The sequence below is a fragment of the Carcharhinus amblyrhynchos genome, chromosome 13 (genome assembly GCF_965287045.1).
Source record: "Carcharhinus amblyrhynchos chromosome 13, sCarAmb.v2.hapA, whole genome shotgun sequence".
Lineage (NCBI taxonomy): Eukaryota > Metazoa > Chordata > Chondrichthyes > Carcharhiniformes > Carcharhinidae > Carcharhinus > Carcharhinus amblyrhynchos.
Window position 1 is genome coordinate 35,867,633 of NC_137336.1, and position 22,301 is coordinate 35,889,933.

The 22,301-nt window shown below is 43.2% G+C and overlaps 1 protein-coding gene across 2 annotated transcripts in view; it reads left to right on the top strand.

The window, feature by feature from the left end:
* Positions 1–22,096, top strand: part of hnrnph1l (heterogeneous nuclear ribonucleoprotein H1, like) — a 44,271-nt gene extending 22,175 nt beyond the window's left edge. For both annotated transcript variants that reach the window (XM_080201539.1, XM_080201540.1), the window contains exon 13: positions 21,383–22,096. In XM_080201539.1, the coding sequence (XP_080057665.1) occupies positions 21,383–21,408 (26 nt within the window). In that variant the 3' untranslated portion in view covers positions 21,409–22,096. The remainder of the gene's footprint in view (positions 1–21,382) is intronic.
* Positions 22,097–22,301: the final 205 nt, after the last annotated feature.

Below are 22,301 nucleotides of genomic sequence, written 5' to 3' on the forward strand. Positions count from 1 at the left end.
CATACTAATCATTTCAAGAAAATAGCTGCCAAGATAAAGACTAGGTTCAGAAACTGGCAAGCACCAACTGGAATATATCAGTGTTTTGGAAATCGGCGATGGTCCTGGAGTGCTCCATTCTGTGTGCAGTGTACTGAAAGAAACCAAAGTAGCCATACTGAACTTTAATCACCAAACACTGCAATGCGATGTATCACTGGAATCCTCAACTCCAACCTGAAACGCACTAGCTGCCTGTGCATTTTATGCAATGAACATTCCAGGAATTCCCAAGAATCAATAGAAAATAATTTCCCTATCCACCAGAATTTCAACGATGTCACTCAACACCACCTAGTCACTTGAGTCTTTTTAATGTTAACTTCTACTCTGATGAAGCTTGAAAAGCTGATGAGTTTTTTTAAGTTAATTGTCTCATGAAACCTGACTGAAGATTCCTGGCTTAAATCTTCCATAGGCCTCCCAACCACATGTCCATGAACCATGAGATACAGATAATTGAGGCAGAATGAAAAATTAACTGTCCAAGTGTGTAACTAGTCACCCAGAACAGATGGGAACATAAGGATTTAAAGCCTCTCATTCAAAGGAGGTGTCCTAGGGATACTCCTAATGAAATTACTTTCCTTTGAGTAGTGAGTGTAACATTGTAGATATTACCCTACATCCACAATAGAGAGGAGAAACCAGTTTCTTCAAATCACTTTAACTAGTTTGCTATCCAGTTATTCTATATTGTCCTGGAAAATATTTGTTTGAATTAGGTCTCTGCCCATGGCTGAACGTACAAAAATTTTGTATAGAGCTTCAGCTGATCCATCTGCCTACCTCAAAATAATTTCAACAGTTCTCCTTTGTAGAATGCCTTTAACATACTAATTGCATCCCAAGGTCCTTCGTGGAGGCATAGTCAAATCAATATTGGCACCAGGTTGAAGAAGAGTCTGAGTGAAAGCTTGCTGAACTAGGCTTATTAAAGGAGCAAAGTAGAGGTGAAATTTAGAGTTGTAATTCAGAGCTTTGGAATTAGGCATCAGTAACCAATGGCTGTGTGGTAGTAGTGTAAGTGAAGAATTGAAGGAATGCAGAATTCTTGGATGGTAATAGGGTTGGCGGAACTTGGTTCATCTGCTCTGTCTCAAAAGGTGAGGCTATAGAGAGGTTTAAACACACATGATGACTTTATAATTATAATGTTGGGGGACCGGGAGCCAGTGTAGTTCAATAAGCATAGACAAAGGGAGTGTGTGACTTTGTTTTCGATAGCAGGCTGTAGAGTTTTGGATAGCTTGTTGGGCTATGTTTGAGTTTGGAGGTAAGAAAAGCATAGGCTATGGGATGAATTTTAGCTGCTATGGAAGTACAAGTACGCAGTGTTTGTAATTGAGAGGATATGGGGTCAGAAGCTGAACTCTAAGAGCATGTGAAAAGAAGTAGCAGCACCAAGGTGAACAAGGGAAAAGAGAACCCAGAGACAGCAATCATCACCTAGAAGAGCAAGTGTTGATCCCAGGGGGCATTAGTCTGGTTAGGAGGAAGAGATTCTCATTCCTCGAGCCTAGGTATTCTGTTGTGGACAGTGAAACTTCACTATCTCTGAAGTTAAGAAGGTGGTGTACAGTCATCTCCTCATTGCAGACATAGTGTAAGGCTCCACTCTGGTAACGCGTATGTCCTGTCTCAAAAGGGTGAGCAGCTGGTAGTCCTTCTGTAGCTTCCACTGTTGCTGGTGACTTCCAGACCAGTTATTTTGGGTGGTAACTTCAACCGCATCATTGATGCAGCTGGATGATCTAGCAATGCTGACAGCAAATGGGTGCTGCAACCAGACTCTTAATAGAAACAGTAAAAGATGCCAAGCTGTATGCCATCTTCAGCAACTCTGCATTTGGAGCGCAATAAAGATATATCTGGCCACGGCCAGGCATGTCTTCCCGTTCAGGATAGACTTCCTGTTTAAGTCCCGTGTTTTCACAGTCGGATTCACCAACATCAAGACAGAGTGTTCTCTGACAACAGCATTCGGCCGGCACGGTGTCACAATGTTTCACAGCGCCAGGGACATGGGTTCAGTTCCTGACCTGGGTCATTGTCTGTGCGGAGTCTGAACTTTTTCCCCTTGTCTGCATGGTTTCCTCCCCCCGTCTGACAGATGTGCTGGTTAGGTGCATTGGCCATTGTAAATTCTCCCTCTGTACTCAAACAGATGCCAGAGTGTGATGACTAGGGGATTTCCACAGTGACTTCATTGCAGTGTTAATGTAAGGCTGCTTAACTTAAACTTAACTCCTACTGGCTAACTGCCACTTACAGGAGGATCAGAGGTTTGACAGGGGACATGAAAGCTGAATGTGAAACCATTGACCCCAGAAAACATTGAGGAACTCAAAAGGAATTACAATGGTTGGGAAATCATAAGCCCCTCTTTGAGCCCCTAACACTCTGGTAAGAGGCAACAAAAGAGAACACCAAGAGCTTTTTCATCCTCAAAGGTGTTCACAAGCCAAGAGAGACAGGATGAAATATCCTAACTCCAGAAAAGCCTACCAAATCTGCTCTAGCTGCATTCAATGGGGGTCAATGTCAAGGGGGATCTCTAGAAGGTGAAGGGCCAGCAAACCCCGCTCTTTGTCTCAGAGACTTCCAAGATCATTGTCCAGTCCAGAGTCTGCGCCGTAGAGCAAGATGAGACAAGCTTGCATTTCTTCTTCCAAAAGGTACACTGTGAAAGCTCTGTGATCAATAGGCTGAAGGAAGCTGTTGGCACAGCAAAGATACCATGGTCAAACATTTTGAGGATCATATGCCAGACTATATGAAGTGAAGCACACAGACAGGACAGCCTCCTAGCCCTTCCTGTCCTCTTATCATGGGATGTTTCAGAGGACAGTGAGCGGGAGAGTCTGGACAAACTGCCAACTCTGGAGGATTTGTCAGGCCTTTGAGTCTTTGAGAAGAATAAAACTTCCAGAAACAACAGCTTACCAGCTGAGTTGTGTTCAGCTCTGTGGGACTGGATTAGCCCAGACTTGCTGGGAATGTATACTTCTGGCTGAGAATATGTTAGAATCCATGAGGAAAGACATTATCCTCATCAATAAATGGAAGGGGAAAAGGGAAGAAATTAGAAATTGAAGATCCACTTCAATGTTGAATGTGGATTATAAACTTTCATCCAAGATCATCGCCGATCAGGTCAGGTCTGCTCTGGAACTGGTGATCCACTGGGTCAGACCTGCTATATTCCCAGCAGAAGATCTCTGATAGCGTTGCGCTGCTCAGGGATATGATCACCTACATGCAGGATGGGATGTAGGTACCTGCCTCATTAGCCTGGATCAGGAGAAGATCTATGACAGAATATTCCACACCTATAAGATGGATGTGCTCTCCAAACTAAAATTAGGAAGCAAACCTGAAATTAGATCTAACAGCTCAGTACGCAGTTTCAATCAATGGGTGTGTATTGGAAAGCTTTCCAATTACATCTGGAATTAGGTAGGCTGCTCCCTCGCCTCTACCCTGTTTGTTGTATAGAACCATTTATTGAATTCATCAGGAAGGCTTTGGACTTAAAGTAAGTAATGAACCCATGCAGCAGAGGTACTCAAGTGAGTGTCTCCCTCTACATTGATGATATAACTGTCTTCTGCTCGGATCCACTGTTGCTGTGCAGACTGATCAACATCTGTGACCAGTTCGAACTGACCTTGGGTGCCAAGATAAATCATGGCCAGAGATGATCTTTGGGAAATGGGCGAACCAATCCTTAGTTCCTTCACCATTAGGTCAGAGGGACTGAGGATGCTGGGGATATTGTTAGGAGGGACCAAGGCGTGCGGTAGAAACTGGTAGATGAGAGGAGGTATAATTAACGAAAAGCTGGGTGTGTGAGAGCATCGTTGCCTCTCAAACACTCTCTCAGTGATGCTGTACATGACAACGGATCTGGCCCATCCCCCCCGCCGGCGCTGTAGCAATCACCTGACCCGTTTTTCTGCTTCAACTGGGGGTCAAAAATGAACCATATTCATAGGGACACAATGTTCAAACCCCTAGATTGGGGCGGGGGAGAGAGGAGGAGGAATGTGCCCAACATCACCCTAATCTTGATGGCCATCTTTGTGTGTGGCTGCATCAACCTATGCTAGATCCTTGGTATGCAAACATCAAGTGTCACTATGTACTAATGTTTTACCTGTTCCCTGTGTTGCAAAAGAAGGGTCTGTCCACGCTTCCACAGAATGCTCCAAGTAGTTGGACTGCCATTCCATCTGTCTCTCATGGAAACATTTATTTTCTGAAACACCTTTGAGCACATGTCCATGAGGCAGCAGTTTGCACGGAATATCCAAAAGGCCCTGCGGGAAAAGGAGATGACAGAGCTTGTTGGGTGTTTCCCTAAGCAGACTCGATGTTATTTGGCAGAATGCCTCATCACCAGAACTTTCAAACCAGCACCAAGACCTAGTTTGGCAGGTGGTGAGAAAGACCCTCTCCATCACGTCCTTTCCACGTACCTGGGTTTGGGAGCAGTAGGGTGGCTCAGTAGTTAACATTGCTGCCTCACAGCACCAGGGACCTGGGTTCAATTCCTGGCTTGGGTTTGGTTCCCTGTCTATGCGGGGTTTGTACTTTCATCCCGTGTCTGCGTGAGTTTCCTCCAGATGCGCCGGTTTCTTCCCACAGTCCGAAAGATGAGCTGGTTTGGTGCTTTAGCCATGCTAAATTCTCCCACAGTATACCCGAACAAGTGCCTGAGTGTTGTGACAGGGGATTTTCACAGTAATGTCTTTGTGGTGTTAATGTAAACCTACTTGTGATACTAAAAAGTAAATAAAGAGTCTCACCCCATCTGTATTTGCCTTTGGGGAAGAGACTGTTGTTCATCCCTTGGTGGAATGTGCCTTTGCAAAGAAAGTCTGGAGAGATGAGGTGGTTTTTGGTGAGACTCATCCTGAGGAGCTCTGTGATACAGGACTCTGTGCTCTACAGGCTGTTCCCAGGGCCAGATTCCAAGATAAGCATCAGGTGTTGCTGGAGGATCATCAACTGGGTGAAAAATGTTCTTTGGTCTGCCCGAAACTTGTTGGTCTTCCAGTGCAAGGAGTTATCCTCATGTGAGTGTTGCAGATTGGCACATTCCAAAGTCCAGGACCACGTGCTGAGGGATGCACTAAAGCTTGGGGCAGTTGCCACAGAGGTGCAATGGGGAAGGTTGCTATCGCAAGAACTTTCAGCCACAGTGAATTGAGGGGTGCAGAACACCTTGAGCCAAATGACTGAATGAATACAGTGAATATTACATATATCTCATTTGAAGAACAACTTTTTCTATGTAGGCAACATTTAAACACCTTTGCACTTTGTAAAGATCATTTGAAATGGATGTAATGTTTCTTTTATTATATTAAAACATGTCAGAGTGTAACTTGATGTATGTAAAGAATCTTGAATATTATTGCACTTTGTGTGGTGGCCATTGTGGAATGTTTGTAATGTTCTTTCAGATATTCTATGAATAAAATATATTTTTGCAAAAATATCACCGAGAAGGGTAAGGGAAAAAAGGATCCAGGCAGTAATGGTCAAGTTGCCATAATCCCACATGACCATAGACTGATTTCCCCTTTGAGGGGGAGAACTGGTGATTTTAACCTGAGGATCACCACATCTGAGGCAGAGGTCAAGGTTGAGAAGGCAGACCTTGAAGTCCTCAGCCGGTAAGGGAATCGAACCTGCGCTGCTGGTGTCGCTCTGTATCAGAGACCAGCCATCCAGCCTCCAATCCAGTTCAATCTGTGGCTCCAGAATAGAGCAGCCACATTCAGAGAGAAATTAAAGTGTGACACCACAGGAAAACAGATAAGTGTTTGATTGGTGAATATTTTGCTCATTTAGCTTCAAAACATGTAATTTATTCGTATTGCAAGGTTTTATTAATTGTAGGCAAGTTTACTAGCAGTACTAAAGGTTTTTAAGTATAGCAGTTTTTTGGTTATACAGTGTTGATTATAAATTAATTTAGATTAATTAATAAACACATAATTACAATGGCAGAGCAGATGATGTGTTATTGCAGAGTGTGGGAGTGCCTGGGATCTATTAGTAGTCATTGTCCATGTAGGTACCAACAACATAGAACGAATAAAAGCAAATTACTGTGGATGTTGGAGAAAAAGCTGGAAAATCTCAGCAGGTCTGGCAGCATCTGTAAGGAGAGAAAAGCTGACATTTCGAGCCCAGATGACCCTTTCATCTGGACTCAAAACGTCAGGACTTTTCTCATACGTAGAATGAAGACAGATTCTACTGAGGGAGTATGAGCAGCTAGGGGCTAAAGTAGAAAGCAGAACCTCAAAGGTAATAATCTCTGGATTATTATCTGAGCCGCAAATAATTGGCGTAGAGTAAATCAGATGAGGGAGTTAAATATCAAATAACAAAGATTGGTATGGAAGTGAGGAATTTTGATTCATGGCACTGGCACCAGTACTGGGGAAGGAGGGAAATGTAACTTTGGGATGGGCTTCACGTGAGCCGTGCTGGCGCAAGTGTTCTGATGAGTTTTATAATTAGGGCAATAGAGAGGGCTTTAAACTAAATAGGAGAGGTAAGGGATCAAGTTTGGGAAGATGTGATAAATTAATTAGAGAAGACAAGACAGAAGAGCAAGGTAGGAAGAATAAGTGAAATGATGAAGAGTGTGGCAGGATGAGTATAAAGACTAACAGTGCACCAGCAGATGAGACTAGAGGCTATAAAAAAGTAAAAAGACTGAACTAAAGGCTCTGTGCAGGTAGTCAACTTTGCGATGTTAGGACAAACAGCATTTAGAACATTTATAAATTGATGCTCACACCAGAATTCTACCTCCTCGCCCGCCTCAGAATCAGAGTGGGCAAGGGGCAGACAATAGAAATGCCTGTTGACCTCGGGCGGAATTTTCCAGTCTCGGGTCGATTGAGGCCGTAAAATCCTGCCCCCAGTTTCAATTGTGCGATGCCACGCTGGCAAACAGTTGGTCTTTACCATGATATTAAAGCACGTTACTGCGGATACCAGAATTTGAAAGAAAAACAAAATGCTGGAAAAACTCAGTAGGTCCAACAGCATCTGTAGATAGAGAGAATTGTTTCAAGTCTGGCATGATGGCACGGTGATTAGCACTACTGCTTCACATCGCCAATTCAATTCTGGCCTTGATCACTAATTGTGTGGAGTTTGCATATTCTCCCAATGTCTGCGTGGGTTTCCTCCCACAGTCCAAACGTGCAGATTGGATTGATTAGCCATGCTAAATTGCCCCTCAGTGTCAGGGAGACTGGTAGGGTAAATATATGGGGTTATGGGGATAGGGCCTGGGTGGGATTGTTGTCAGTGTAGGCATGATGGGCCAAATGGCCTCCTGCACTGTAGGGATTCTGATGCTGTGACCCTTCATTAGAGCTGAGCAGCGTTGATCTTCACCAACTGTTTGTTATCTTCTGCCTTTCACTCCCTCAGATGGGCAAATTGTTTCTTAGATACAGTGTAGATGTCTTTGAAAATGGAGACATTATTACATCATGGGAAGTACACTACTGTAAGGCTGTCATACTGAAGCAAGATTTCACAAACCTTTCACTATTTAATATTTAGATTAGTTCAACAACCAATCTCCCATTTATCACATTGTTCCGATGGAAAACCAGTGCTAGCTTATGAAGTTTCCACTTACAATTGGTTCCTCAAAGCCACATTGTATCATAAATCCAAGGGTTGCCTATTTCTGAATGCGTGTAGAATTCATAACAGATCAAATGAATTGCCAACACAAGTAAAAATAAATGGATATGATCTGATAGCTATTATATAGACATGGCTGTAGGATGACAAAGACTGAATATTCCAAGGTACGTGACATTTAGGAAGGACAAGAGTGGCGGAGTAGATCTGTAATTAAGGATGATCTTAATTCTGGAGGGGAAGAGATAGAATCAGTTTGGGTAGAGATTAGAAATAGTGAAGGTAAGAAGTCATTTGTGGGAGTGATTTATAGGCCTCCTTAACAGTAACCACACTGTAGAATGGGGTATGCAGGAAGCTTGTGAGAATGGGGCCTTGTGAGAAAGATACAGTGCTAATCATGGGTAATGTTAATCTAAATATAGATTGGACAAATCAGATTGGCAAAGGTAAACTATATGATGAGTTCATTGAGTGGTTCTGGGATAGTTGGTGCAGAAGTAAATATGGAGGAAATAGTTTTACCAGAGCGAACTAAGCTGTTTAAAGGAGTTGGATACAGGAATTTCTGAATTCTGAATTGCCACGACTAGTGACCTTAACAAAAGAGGGATTTGTCAAGGTGTACCTTGCTGGTGATAAGAGTATCCATGAAAACTCCAATAGATTGGAATGATCACTGAAGAACACTGGGAAGTTTTGCCCTGCCATGGTGGGAGAGGTGAAGCTCACTGGAGAACTAGAAGTATTGTTGGAACTGTTTCTTTAATATACATATCTGCCAGAAGTAGAGGGTAGAGCAAAATCATTTTATAAGACATGTTTTGGTTGTGTTAGTTAATGCAAAACTTGTCTTATCTCTAATCTGATGCATCAGTTTCCTGTTAACTAATTTGATTATAGTTTATTCCAGTAAAAGTCTTTAAATATGGAATCTTGTCTGTTGATTTATTTTCATAGGTCATTTGACAAATTCATCTCTTACAAATTTATCAGCCTCAGTGGGAATCATAACAAATTGGGGAACATACAGGGTAGAACCCATATCTGTAGAGGGATAGACTGGAATTTTCCAAAGTGTAAACAACCAACATTTATCATGTTCAGTGGGAAGTCAACATAGCAACCTTTAATTCTCAGGTGTTTTTGCAGTGAGAGTACACATTCAGTTGTATCTGAAAGCAGTTGACAAAAGATACACAGAAGCTTGTATTGTTTAATCTTGCTTGTAGACCTGAATATTTTCCTGTGATGTTTGTGGCATAATCAAAGCTCTGCCCACAACAATCTTTGATATCCAAACCTAAACTTTCACTTATTTCCAAAACTGTTGTCTCCAGACTGTCAGAAATGGGGGATTGTAGCTGGACAAAACAGAGAAATCATTCTACAACTTCACCATTGCTGATCACATATCTTAAAATTAATGTTAATTGGTCCACATGACTCAGATCTGGTTTTGAATCAACTATTATGGAATAGTATTTGGCTTCTTTAACTTCATTAGTGAATTAATTTCTGAGTCGCTTTGCATTAGAATGATGAAGGTATCGTAGGTTCTGTGCATTAAAAAGTTGGTCTTCACTGAGCCACAGTAATAACTTTTCAAATGCTCTTTGAGAAACTTGTCAAATTCACTGAGATATTCAAGGCAGCCTAAAAAAAATTTGACAGTGATGACTCATCATGTCTTCTTAGAGGTAGCCCCAAAGAATCATAGAACCCTACAGTGCAGTGGGAGGCCATTCAGCCCATTGGGTCTGCACAGACAACAATCCCGTTGAGGCCCTATCCCTGTAACCCACGTATTTACCCTGCTAATCTCCCTAACCTGCGCACCTTGGGACATGAAGGGGCAATTTAGTGTGGCCAATGCATCTAACACACAGTTTGACGACAGCACAGTGGTTAGCTCTGCTGCCTCACAGCACCAGGAACCTAGATTCAATTCCAGCCTTGGGTGACTGTCAGCGTGGAGTTTGCATATTCTCTCCATGTCTGCCTGAGTTTTCCCCAAATGCTGTGGTTTCTTACCACACTCTAAAAGAGGGATTAGGTTGATTGGCCATGCCAAATTGCCCCTTAGTGTCAGGAGTAATAAGGTAAACACGTGGGATTACAGGGATAGGGCCTGGGTTGGATTGTTGTCAGTGCAGGCTTGATGGGCTGAAAGGCCTCCTTCTGCACTTAGGGATTCTATGAACACATCTCAGCACTTTCCTCCAGTAAGAACAGTCCTTTTCAAATTCAGCCAATAACACAGAATCAATTCTTCCAGATAATTTACATAGCTTTAATATGAGCTTTGGAAGTGTAATGATCAGCAAGATCACAGGAAACAGAGGGTAGCGGTCGAAGGGTCTTTTTCCAGCTGGAAGTCTGTGACCAGTGGTATTCCGCAAGGCTCTGTAGTGGGACCTCTGCTATTTGTGATATATATATAAATGATCTGAAGAAGGTGTAACTGGTGTTATCAGCAAGTTTGCGGATGACACGAAGATGGCTGGACTTGCGGATAGCTATGAACATTGTCGAACAATACAGCAGGATATAGATAGGCTGGAAAATTGGGCGGAGAAATGGCAGATGGAATTTAATCCAGATAAATGCGAGGTGATGCATTTTAGAAGAACTAATGTAGGGGGGAGCTATACAGTAAATGGCAGGGCCATCAAGATTATAGAAACACAGAGGGACCTAGGTGTGCAAGTCCACAGATCCCTGAAGGTGGCAGCACAGATGGAGAAGGTGGTGAAGAAGGCATATGGTATGCTTGCCTTTATAGGAATGGGTATAGAGTGTAAAAGCTGGAGTCTGATGTTACAGCTGTATAGAATGCTGGTTAGGCCACATTTGGAATACTGTGTCCAATTCTGGTCGCTGCACTACCAGAAGGAGTAGAGGCTTCAGAGAGAGTGCAGAGAAGGTTTACCAGGATGTTGCCTGGTATGGAGGGTCTTAGCTATGAGGAGAGATTGGGTAGACTGGAGTTGTTCTCCCTGGAAAGACGGAGAATGAGGGGAGACCTAATAGAGGTGTACAAAATTATGAAGGGTGTAGATAGGGTGAATAGTGGGAAGCTTCTTCCCAGGTCGGGGGTGACGATCACGAGGGGTCACAGGCTCAAGGTGAGAGGGGTGAGGTATAACTCTGATATCAGAGGGATGTTTTTTACGCAGAGGGTGGTGGGGGCCTGGAATGCGCTGCCAAGTAGGGTGGTGGAGGCAGACACGCTGGCATCATTTAAGAATTACCTGGATAGTCACATGAGCAGTCTGGGAATGGAGGGATACAAACGAATGGTCTAGTTGGACCAATGCACAGCACAGGCTTGGAGGGCCGAAGGGCCTGTGTCCTGTGCTGCACTGTTCTTTGGTTTTTTTTGTATCTCTTCCGACATTTCTCCAGCCACAGTACCCACCAACCAATGCTTGTTTCCTTTTATTGGGGCCAGGGAATAATTTGCAAACGTAACAGTAGACAGCCTTAAATATTTCCCCAAAAAATCAATTCCTAATGTCCGTTGTCCCATTTCTCTTCACTCTCAGAAAATGCGATTTATGAAAGCAGGATTTCTAACCTGCTTTCGGCCTGCAACTTCAAACTCTTTTCTCAAATTTTCCATGTTACCTGTGTTTTCTGATTCATTTAGGATGAAATAGCCTATCGTACCCAACGAAACAGACTTTGGCCGTAAGGCAATTACTTCGGGGTAGGTTTCTTCCCTCACTTCAGCAGCAGCAGAATCAGCAGTATCTTGTAGTTCCATTCTCATTTTCAGAGTCCAATTTTTTGTTTCCTCAAAATTCTTGTTCATACTTTTTCAGGCAATATAGTAACTTTGGAAATCGGCATGTCAAATTCATCAGATAATCCATCCACACCTTTGGTCAACACTTCAAACATTCTAAAGTGAAATAACAAACTGTCTTTTTGACTAGTTTTGTCGTTGCCTCCCCTTCAATTTTCTGCGCTTTTGACTGCTATACTGGTAGAGTTGCTTCATATTGACCTGATCTTTTTTGATTTTAACAAATGGATTTTCTGAAAGAGGAGGCTTTTTTTTAATCTTCCTCATCCCTGTGGTTCAAACTGTCCCTGCTCACTCAACATTCTGCTGGCTCACTGCCTGACTGGTTATCTGGCCCCCTTGGCTCATTGCCCGGTCCTCCTCAACCTTGCTGGCCTGGTTGAGTCAGCCTGCTGTTTTCCTTGATGACAGCCGGCAACTCCTCAGCCCATGTACCTCATTTCTGCTTGATGATGACCTTGGAAAATGTGTTGGCTCACTCACTGGCTCACCTAGAAATCTTTAAAGGTCAACAGAAAGCCACGAGAAAAGCTATAAATAAAAGTAAGATAGATTACAAGAGTAAACTAGCTCAGAATTTAAAAACAGATAGCAAAAGTTTCTACAAATACATTAAAAGAAAAAGAGTGGCTAAGGTAAACATTGGTCCTTTAGAAAATTTAATAACAGGAAATGAGGAAATGGCTGAGGCATTGAACAGGTATTTTGTGTTGGTCTTCACAGTGGAAGACACAAATAACATGCCAAAAATTGACAACAGGAAGGCTATAGCAGGTTAGGATCTAGAAATGATCATTATCACTAAAGAAGCAATATTAGGTAAGCTAATGGGGCAAAAGGTAGACAAGTCTCCTTGCCCTGATGGAATACATCCCAGGGTACTAAAAGTGATGGCATGGAAATAACAAATGCACTTGTGGTAATTTACTGAAATTCGTTGGCTCCAGCAGATTGAATAACAGCAAATGTAATGCCACTGTTTTAAAAAAGAGGTAGACAAAAGGTGGGTAACTGTAGGCCGGTTAGCTTAACTTTTGTAGTGGGGAAAATACTTGAATCCATCATCAAGGACAAAATAGCAAGTCACCTGGATAGAAATTGTCCCATGGGGAAGACACAGCATGGATTCATGAAAGGCAGGATATGTGTAACTAATTTAGTGGAATTCTTTGAAGACATTACGAGTGCAATGGACAATGAGGGAACCGGTGGACGTGCTGTATCTGGATTTCTAGAAGGCATTCGACAAGGTGCCGCACAAAAGGCTGCTGCATAAGATAAAGCTGCTGTATTAGCATGGATAGAGGATTGGTTAACTAACAAAGCAGAGTGGGATAAATGGGTGTTATTCTGGTTGGCAATTAATGACTGGTGGTGTGCCTCAGGGGTCAGTGATGGGACTGCAATTGTTTACAATTTACATAGATGATTTGGAGTCGGGGACCAAGTGTGTGTCAAAGTTCGCAAATGATAAGGTGATTGGCAGAGCAAAGTGTGAAGAAGACATTGACCACCTGCAAAGGGATATAGATAGTTTAAGTGATTGGGCAAAGGTCTGGCAGATGGAATACAATGTTGGTAAATGTGAGGTCATCCATTTTGGTAAGAATAACAGGAAAAAGGACTGTTATTTAAATGGTAAAAAATTGCAGCATGCTGCTGTGCAGAGGGACCTGAGTGTTCTAGTGCATGAATCATAAGAAGTTGGTGTGCAGGTGCAATAGGCAATTAAGAAGGCAAATGGAATTTTGTCCTTCATTGCTAGAGGGATGGAGTTTAAAAACATGGAGGTTATGTTGCAGCTGTATAAGGTGCTGATGTTGCCACATCTGTGTACAGTTTTGGTCTCCTTACTTGAGAAAAGATATATTGGCATTAGATGGGGTGCAGAGAAGATTTACTGGGTTGATTCTGGTGTTGATGATTGGCTTATGAGGAGAGACTGAGTAGATTGGGATTATACTCATTGGAATTTAAAAGAATGAGGAGGAATTTATAGAAACATATATAGTCATGAAGGGAACAGATAAGATAGAAACAGGGAAGTAGTTTCCACTGGCAGGTGAAACCAGAACTAGGGGCATGGCCTCAAAATAAGGGGGAGCAGATTTAGGACAGAATTGAGGAGGAACTTCTTCATCCAAAGGGTTGTGAATCTGTAGTTCCCTGCCCAGTGAAGCAGTTGAAGCGACCTCGTTGAATGTTTTTAAGGCAAGGACAGTAAAGCAATCAAGTGTTATTGTGAGTGGGTGGGTAAGTGGAGCTGAGTCCATGAAAAGATCAGCCATGATCTTGTTGAATGGTGGAGCAGGCTCAAGAAACCAAATGGCCTATTCCTACTCCTTATGTTTATCTGCTGTTTGGCCTCACCTCGCTTTCACTATTGGATCATTGCCCACCAGTTCTCCTCAGCCCTGCTGCTGGCCTGGTTGACTCACCACGCTACTCCCCTTGATGACCGTCAACACCTCATTGGCCCTCATGTCTCACCTCAGCTTGACAACGATCTCAGGAAACATGTTCACTCACTGGCTGTCTTGCCTGCTGCTTGTCCTCACCTCGCCTCACCTTCGCCCTCGGTTCATTGTCCACCAGCCTGCTGCTGGCCTAGTTGAGTCACCCCGCCACTCCTCTCAATGATGCCTCTCAATGATTGCCGACAACCCTTCCTTGGCCTTTGCACCTGAGGCAAGGTCACTGTTGGCTTAGGCTGCTCTGGCCTCATAGAATCATAAAATCCCTACAGTGCAGAAGGAGGCCATTCAGCCCATCGAGCTTGCACTGACAATGATCCCACCCAGACCCCATCTCTGTTATCCTATATAATTACCTTCCTAATCTCCTGACACTAAGGGCTATTTAACTTGATCCACACATCTTTAGACTGTGGGAGGAAACCAGACACCCGGAAGAAACCCTCGCAGACATGGGGAGAAAGTGCAAACACACAGATAGTGACCCAAGGCCGGAATTGAACCTGGATCTCTGGCGCTCTGAGCCTGTTTAAACCCCAGGCCCTGCTCAAAAACTGGCTTGCCTTTCTTTTATATTTAGGTTACCCATCCACCCTCCGCAGCCCTGGCGTGGGGATCAAGAGTCACCCCACACCTCTCCTTGACAACTGACGGCCATGGCCTGCCCAACTCATTTGGCCCTCAAGCTTGCACCCCCTCAAGATAAAGCCAAGACCTCAATGTTGATTCAGGCTGCCTGCCTGGCTATCTGGCCTCCTCAGCCCTGATTAAGAAATCTGGGCTGCTGCTGTTTTAAAAACTATTTTTAGAGATCCTCATTACTACTGCTCTCCCCCAAAGTCACCGAACTCTCAATGATCTTCATGTGTTTTACCACTCTAAGGGATCTCCACTAATCAGAGCCCAATGTTGCTGTGCATTGGTTGATGATTCAGAGTTCTGATTGGTACCCCAAAGTCACTGACCAGCACTGGGCTCCCCCACTGGATGGGGCCCTGTGCATAGGCATGATATATTGCACGGTAAGTCCACTTCCACAAGTGATGAGTGATCTCTTGGAGGTTGAGGACCCAGTGAATGATTCATCTTTTCCATCGTTGGATATGCCATATGACGATTCTATTTTTTTTTAGAAGAATCTGCTATGATGTTAGTGGCTGAACAGTGTTAAGTTGTCATTCTGCTGAATCTACCAATTTATCATCTCCTGTTGTACATGAAGAGTGTTCCACGGAGAATGCCTTGCCCGAGTTCAGGTTAGAGTCCGTAGAGGATTACACTGTTACAGAGCTGGTACCTTCCTAAGGTGAAAATCAATTCGCATCCATTCTTCAGTCCCAGTTGAAAGTCTTCTCTTCAGAGCTGGAGATCAGCATGGAAGCTGCAGCAGAATCTTTGGCACTTCTGAAGCTGCAGAGTCCTGTACAGTGTCTTTTTCTGTGAGTTAACGACAGAAATGGTGTCATGACAGAAGATAGAATCATAAAATCCTACGCTGCAGAAGGAGGCCATTCGGCCTGTTGAATCTGCAGCGACTGCAATCCCCATAACACCATGCATTCACCCTAGCTAGTTCTCCCTGACATGAAGGAGCAATTTAGCATGGCCAATCCACCTAACCCGCACATCTCTCATTTGAAGGCTGTCTTGGCCCTATATTCTTAGCAATTCTTCCCATTGCTCATTGTGGAGCAACATTGTACTGAAAGAAATGTGGGTCTCTCACCACTACCTATAAAATAGGTGGTCCCTCCTCCCACCCCCTCCCCCAGATATCACTGGAAATCATCTCTTTTCCTGTCAGTCTTTCAGGGAGTTTGTCATTTTATTCCTTCCTCGTCCAAGCCAATTGAAGTAAATCTCAGACCTTCAATGCCTTTTCAGCTTTTGATACAGTCATCTCAGTCTTTCCTGGAGTTGAAGATATTTCCTGTCCTGAAGCATCTTCCCGGAGTCCTTTGAGGGAGCAACAAGTTTCTCAAAGTATCCTGACTTCTCATTCCACAGAATCCAGAGTTCAATTTTCATCATACTTCTATTTTGGATCAGTTTTTCAGTGAAAAATCTTCATTCATCTGTAATTCAATCATCCTGTATCCCCAGGTTGCTTCCCTGTAATGTTAATAAAGTGCTGTCAACACTACAGATGATGATGTCCTACCAGATGCAGAAGAAAAACCATGTCTCCAAGATGTCTTGCCTAAGGGCTGAATATACTAAAGCCACTGGATCTTAAGGAGGGGGGAGGAGTACCTGACTTCAGAAGGGGAAAAAGGGCTTCTGATGAAGGTTCCCCCACCTCCTTTCTGCCCAAGCTTGCCCCACGGAGGTTCAATTTTCCCATCAATCTAACAATTGAGTCGGGTGGCCATTTAAGGGTTCAACTGGGGCAAGGGCAGACTTCCTGTCCAAGACTTTGCCCACCCCAGCTTAAAGTCACTGTATGGTCATGGGAGGCAGGAACCTGGAGGGAATCTCATTATGATGCTAGTGTACCTTTAAGAAATGTTTTTTTAATCAAGTTCTCTACAGTTAAGCAGGCCCTCTGATTTTTTTCATTGTTGGTGAACTGTCTGCTAGAAGCCCTTTATTACGCTTCATGGCTTAAATGGAGTTATGTCTATTTTTACTCTGAGACTCAGGTACTTTCTGGGATTATTTTTATGACCCTGCATTGAAAGGGGTAAGATTGATTGACAAGTCAAAGTCAGTTGGTTCCTCCCCAGAAAATTCCAAGGATTCATTTTCAGTTTTAGTTTAGAGTCAGAAGCTGGTTGTCAAGTGGTGGGCAGGTCTTCTCTCTCTCTCCCTCTGGTCTTGTAGATTCTGCTGGCTAGCTGGATGGTTTCCTGGCCTTGCTGGAATAAAAGCCTGCTGTTAGTGTTTTGCTAGCTAGTAACTAGAGTCTCTCCCTGGTGTTTTGGGAAGGTGTTCTAAGTTCAAGCTTGTCGGTTGTGTATGTATCAAGAAAACTGCAGCATCCAACCAAAGAACTAAGTTCCAGCATCACATGAGCATTTATATTTTCTGTGCTAAATTTCTGGCAAGGGTTCGGATTATGGGATTTGTTTGGTTTGAACGGTAATAGCTGTTAAGATTTATATAATATCATGTTTTTTTCTTGTTTGTAATTGGTAAAAGTTGTTGCTAATTTTCTTTCTATACATTTTAACTGAATTCTTAAATAAACTTTATTTGATAAAAGCTCCCTAGTGAGTCATTTGAATCATACCTGAAGTGAAACACCTCATGCTTACCCTAACCAAATTCAAATTGCAAAACTTATGATCCAGGCAGACTTCAAACAAAAAGCTTCGGAGTTTCTGACCTGAAATATAACACTGTCCCTTCAATTTCATGCTCCCATCTGCCTGAAAGTTTGCCTATAGGGGAGTGTAAAGTCCTGGGCTCTGTTTTACTATGTACTTTTGACTTTGAGTGAAAAAGAGCGTTCTGAAAAGCGGACTGTGAATGCCTGTAAACAGTTTAGTTCAGAGAAATGCCCATGAAATCTGCTTGCCATGGAAGAGAAACCTGTGGAAATATCAGGTGGTAGTTTCATCATTTTTCACAGAATTGGGAACAGCTAGTGTTGAGATGAAACCAAAAAATACCGGAAATACTTAACAGTACTCAGCAAGCTATCAACTGATATTCATTATAAGCCAAGTGACTTCCACAATTACCATGACCAAGCTCCCTCATGCCCTCCAACCTGCATAAGCGCCATTGCATTCTCTCAGTATCTCCATTGCATCTGTTTTGATAATGCAACCTTTCACAGGCGACAGAGTGGCATATGGTTGGCACTGCTACCTCACAGCGCCAGGGACTTGGGTTCAATTTTGGGCTTGGTTGACTGTAGTTTGCATGTCCTCCGCCTGTCTACGTGGGTTTCCTCTGGGTACTCTGGCATTTCTTAGTGCCCCAGGGTGTTTATTATAGGAGGATTAGCAGAGTAAATATGTGGGGTTATGGGGATAGGGCCCAGGTGAGATCATCTGAGAGAGCTGGTGAAGGCTCAACGGACTGAGTGGCTACCTTCTGCACAGTGGGGATTCTACAAGAGCATTTCTGATATGTCTTCCTTTTTCCACAGCTGAGGATTCCACCCAATGTGATTGACAGGGTTATCAGCCATGAACAACCCATTTCCCACACTTCTGCCCTCACTCCTCCCATCCCTTCCAGAAGAAAGATAGAGTTCCCCTCATGGGAACCGAGTGTAGGGTGTCGAAATTTGCTGATGACACCAAAATTGGTGGAAAGGCAAATTGTGCGGAGGGTGGGGAGAGTCTACAGAAGGATCTAGATAGGCTGGGCGAATGGGCCAGGAAATGGCAAATGGAATTTAATGTTGGTAAGTGCGAGGTGGTCCACTTTGGTAGGAATAATGGTAGGAAGGATTATTACTTACGTGGAGAAAAACTGCAGCAGGCGACGGTGCAGAGGGACCTCGGGGTCCTTGTGCATGAGTCGCAAAAATCCAGCTTGCAGGTGCAGCAGGTGGTCAGGAAGGCGAATGGGATGCTGGCCTTCATCACGAGGGGGATTGAATATAAAAGTAGGGAGGTGTTGCTGCAGCTGTATAGGGCATTGGTGAGGCCGCAGCTGGAGTACTGTGTGCAGTTTTGGGCGCCGTACTTACGCAAGGATATTTTAGCCTTGGAGGGAGTGCAGAGGAGGTTTACTAGGCTGATGCCGGAGTTGAGGGGGTTGAGCTATGAGGAGAGGCTGAATAGATTAGGCTTGTACTCGTTAGAGTTTAGAGGAATGAGGGGAGATCTCATTGAGACGTATATGATGATGAATGGGATGGATAGGATAGAGGTGGAGAGACTCTTCCTGCTCAGAAAGGATAGTAGGACTAGGGGGCATAGCCTCAAGATAAAGGGGGGGCGGTTTAGAACAGAGTTGAAGAGGAACTTCTTCACTCAAAGGGTGGTGAATCTCTGGAATTCTCTCCCCGTTGAAGTGGTGGAGGCTGCCTCGCTAAATATTTTTAAGACGCGGGTTGATGGGTTTTTGATGAGAGAGGGGATTAAGGGTTATGGGGAGAGGGCGAGAATGTGGAACTGAGCCATGACAGATCAGCCATGATCTTATTGAATGGCGGGGCAGGCTCGAAGGGCTAGTTGGCCTACTCCTGCCCCTATTTCTTATGTTCTTATCCTCACTCTCTTCTCAGTAAGTCTCTACATTCAATAAATCTATAAGATTTGTAGCAATTTTTCCTGTATGGGCTCCATTTCATTCTCCAAGGATATAAACAATGGTTTTCATTCATTCTCAAGTTAAAAAGTGCCTGCAATTCCCTCATCCCTTAAAGGGCAGCATAGTGGCACAGTGGTTAGCACCACTGCATCACAGCTTCAGGCACCTGACTTCGATTTCCAGCTTGGGTCATTGTCTGTGTGGAGTTTGCATGTTCATTCTGTCTGCGTGTGTTTCCTCCATGTGCTCCGGTTTCCATCCAAAGATGTGTAAGTTAGATGCATTGGCCATGCTTTAGTGTCCCAGGATGTGTAGGTTAGTGGGGTAAAAATGTGGAGTTAAGGGGATAAGGCCTGGGTGGGATTGTAGCTGGTTCAGACTTGATGGGCTGAATGGCCTCCTTCTGGATTGTAGGACTTTTATGAATCTTCCCCCAACTGCAGAACAAAAAGTTTTTAAAAGCAGCAAAAGGGTGCTGTGAATAGCTCTGAGAACCAACACAGACAAGGTGCTGACAGACCTCCTGTGGTACTAAATTTCATGACCTTTGGAATCATCTTTTGCACTTCTCAGAATAAGTCATTTATCATTGGTCTAGCCTGATTCTTCATAGGAGCTTGGCTGTGGAGAGCAGATGTGTTTTCTAAACTGTTTAACCTATTCCCATTTATTTTCAATAACCAGTAACATTGCGTCAACATTTTAATTCTTTACAATAATGTTATTAAATAGGGTTAAATTGATCTTCTGGAACTACCAATCTAACAGATTTTCTTCTGAGGTGCATATACTACTCCAGGGTGCAGTTACCATTTTTATCCACAAGGAGGGAATACTAACGAGCCTTAAAGTTTCAGAATCTTGTAGATGTTAAGTTTTTAGAGTGTGTTGATTAAATATTCTGGCCACTTTGGAATAAGTATACAGGACAGTTTGTGGCAGAAAGATGCATTCCTATTGTTCTGCACTGCCAAGTTGTAGAACCAATGATGGGGTGATCAGGATAATTTTGACAATGTGCTTGTATTATGGTCAGTTAGAGTCACAGAGATATTCAGTATGTAAACTGGCCCTTCAGCCCAACTTGACCATGCCAACCAAATTTCCTAAACTGAACTAGTCCCATTTGCCTGCATTTAGCTGATATCCCTCGAAACCTTTCCCATCTATGTACCTGTCCAAATGCATTTTAAATGTTATAATTGTACCCACCTCTACTACATCCTCTAGCAGCTCATTCCACATACGCACCACCCTCTGTGTAAAAATGTTGCCCCTCAGGTCCCTTTTAAAATCTTTCCCCTCTCACCTTAAACCTATGTTGCCTGGGACAAAGACCTTGGCTATTCTCCTTATCTACGCCCCTCATGACTTTATAATCCTCTATGAGGTCTCCCCTCATCCTCCTACACTCCCGGGAAAAATAGTCCCAGCCTATTCAATATTTCAAATCTTCCTTATATTTCAAATCTTCCAATCCTGGTAACATCCTCGTAAACCTTTTTGCACCCTTTCCATTTCCTAAAGCCGAGTGACCAGAATTAGTACGCGGTACTCCAAATGTTGTGCTGTTCACCAGTTTCCTGATACTTGATGCAATTTCCTGACAATTGTTAACAGCTCAACCTCTTGTTGGTTGCCTTGAGAACTGGCTTTAGTGGTCTTCACTTTTGAGGCAGAAGAAGAGTGAAACAGTGGTCAAAGTGGTGCACTAGGGACTGATATTCTTCACACTTGGAGACACAGATTAACCACAAAGCAATATCTAAGAAGAAGCTCACCAGTGGATAAGTTGCTCTATTATAGACCCTATCACTGACATGGGGCAGGGTCCCCAGTAGAAGTATATAATCAGGGAAACTTTTCCAGCAGAACTTGGGGACTTTGAATGGAGGATGGACACAATGAAGTCCTAGTTACATTTTCATTCCATAGCCAAGATGAAACATAGGGAATTATTCCTTGAGTAAGCACAGTTATAAGGTACACCACTCACAAGTACTGGTTAGTAATTTACAGGCCAGAGTTTCACATATTGCAAATGGATGGAAAATCAGCCTGTGCAGACCTGCAATTATTAGACTCACACTGTATGTAAGCAGTATTGTTTGCTGGTAAAGACTAATCAACTTTAACTTGATCTGTGTACTTACAGCAACAGAGTTTCCATTATCAAACTAACCAACTTTTAAGGAAAGAAAGGAACACTTGAACCGTGCAAGTTGGTGTGGCAACCAGGCCTGAGGGAGTGAACCAACCGATGGTGGAAAGGGGATGCAAGGGCTGTGTGACCTGTCTCATGGTGAGGAGGCCTAATGTTTTTTCATTGAAATGGTACGATTTGGTGCATTTTTTTCCCTATGTTCATTGAAATAATGTTGCTTTATTTGTGCAACCTATTTGAACATTGTTTTAATAGCTACCATCTGATGTAAACTGTGTTTTCATGTATATATCATTTGTGCTGATGTACCATTTTGTTATGATTCCTACAATTCATGACATATTGATCCCAATAAAAGCTTTGATGTAAATATGAAATTTTGCATGATATGTTTTTTCTGATGCAGTCTTTTGGATTTGGTTAAACTTATACGTTTGATTGTAATAGTTTGGAAATGTCTAGCCTCACAGTGAAATTACTTGTTAAGATACTTCTCAAGCTGCAGCTTTCAGCAGACCAGAATTAGATCAGCAAAGGCTACAAATTCACAATGTGATGTATATTCATGTTTGTTCCTAGTTGGAACAAGATCATTTTTAGAGTCCGATCATGTGATTCATTGATGATGTCATCGCCCAAATGGGCAGTCCATCCGAACAGCCTGTAGAATAAACACCTTTCTAATAAAGCTCTTGTTTGTTTGTACATTCGTGGTCTGCAAGCCTTTCTTTTAAAAATACCACAACATGATATTTGGCAATAACATCTTACTTGCAATTTAGCCTTTGTGTCATCGACATGATACCTATTCAGGTGGCACAGTGGTTAGCACTGCTGCTTCACAGCACCAGGGATCATGGTTCAATTCCAACTTTGGGTGACTGTGTGGAGTTTGCATGTTGTCCCTGTG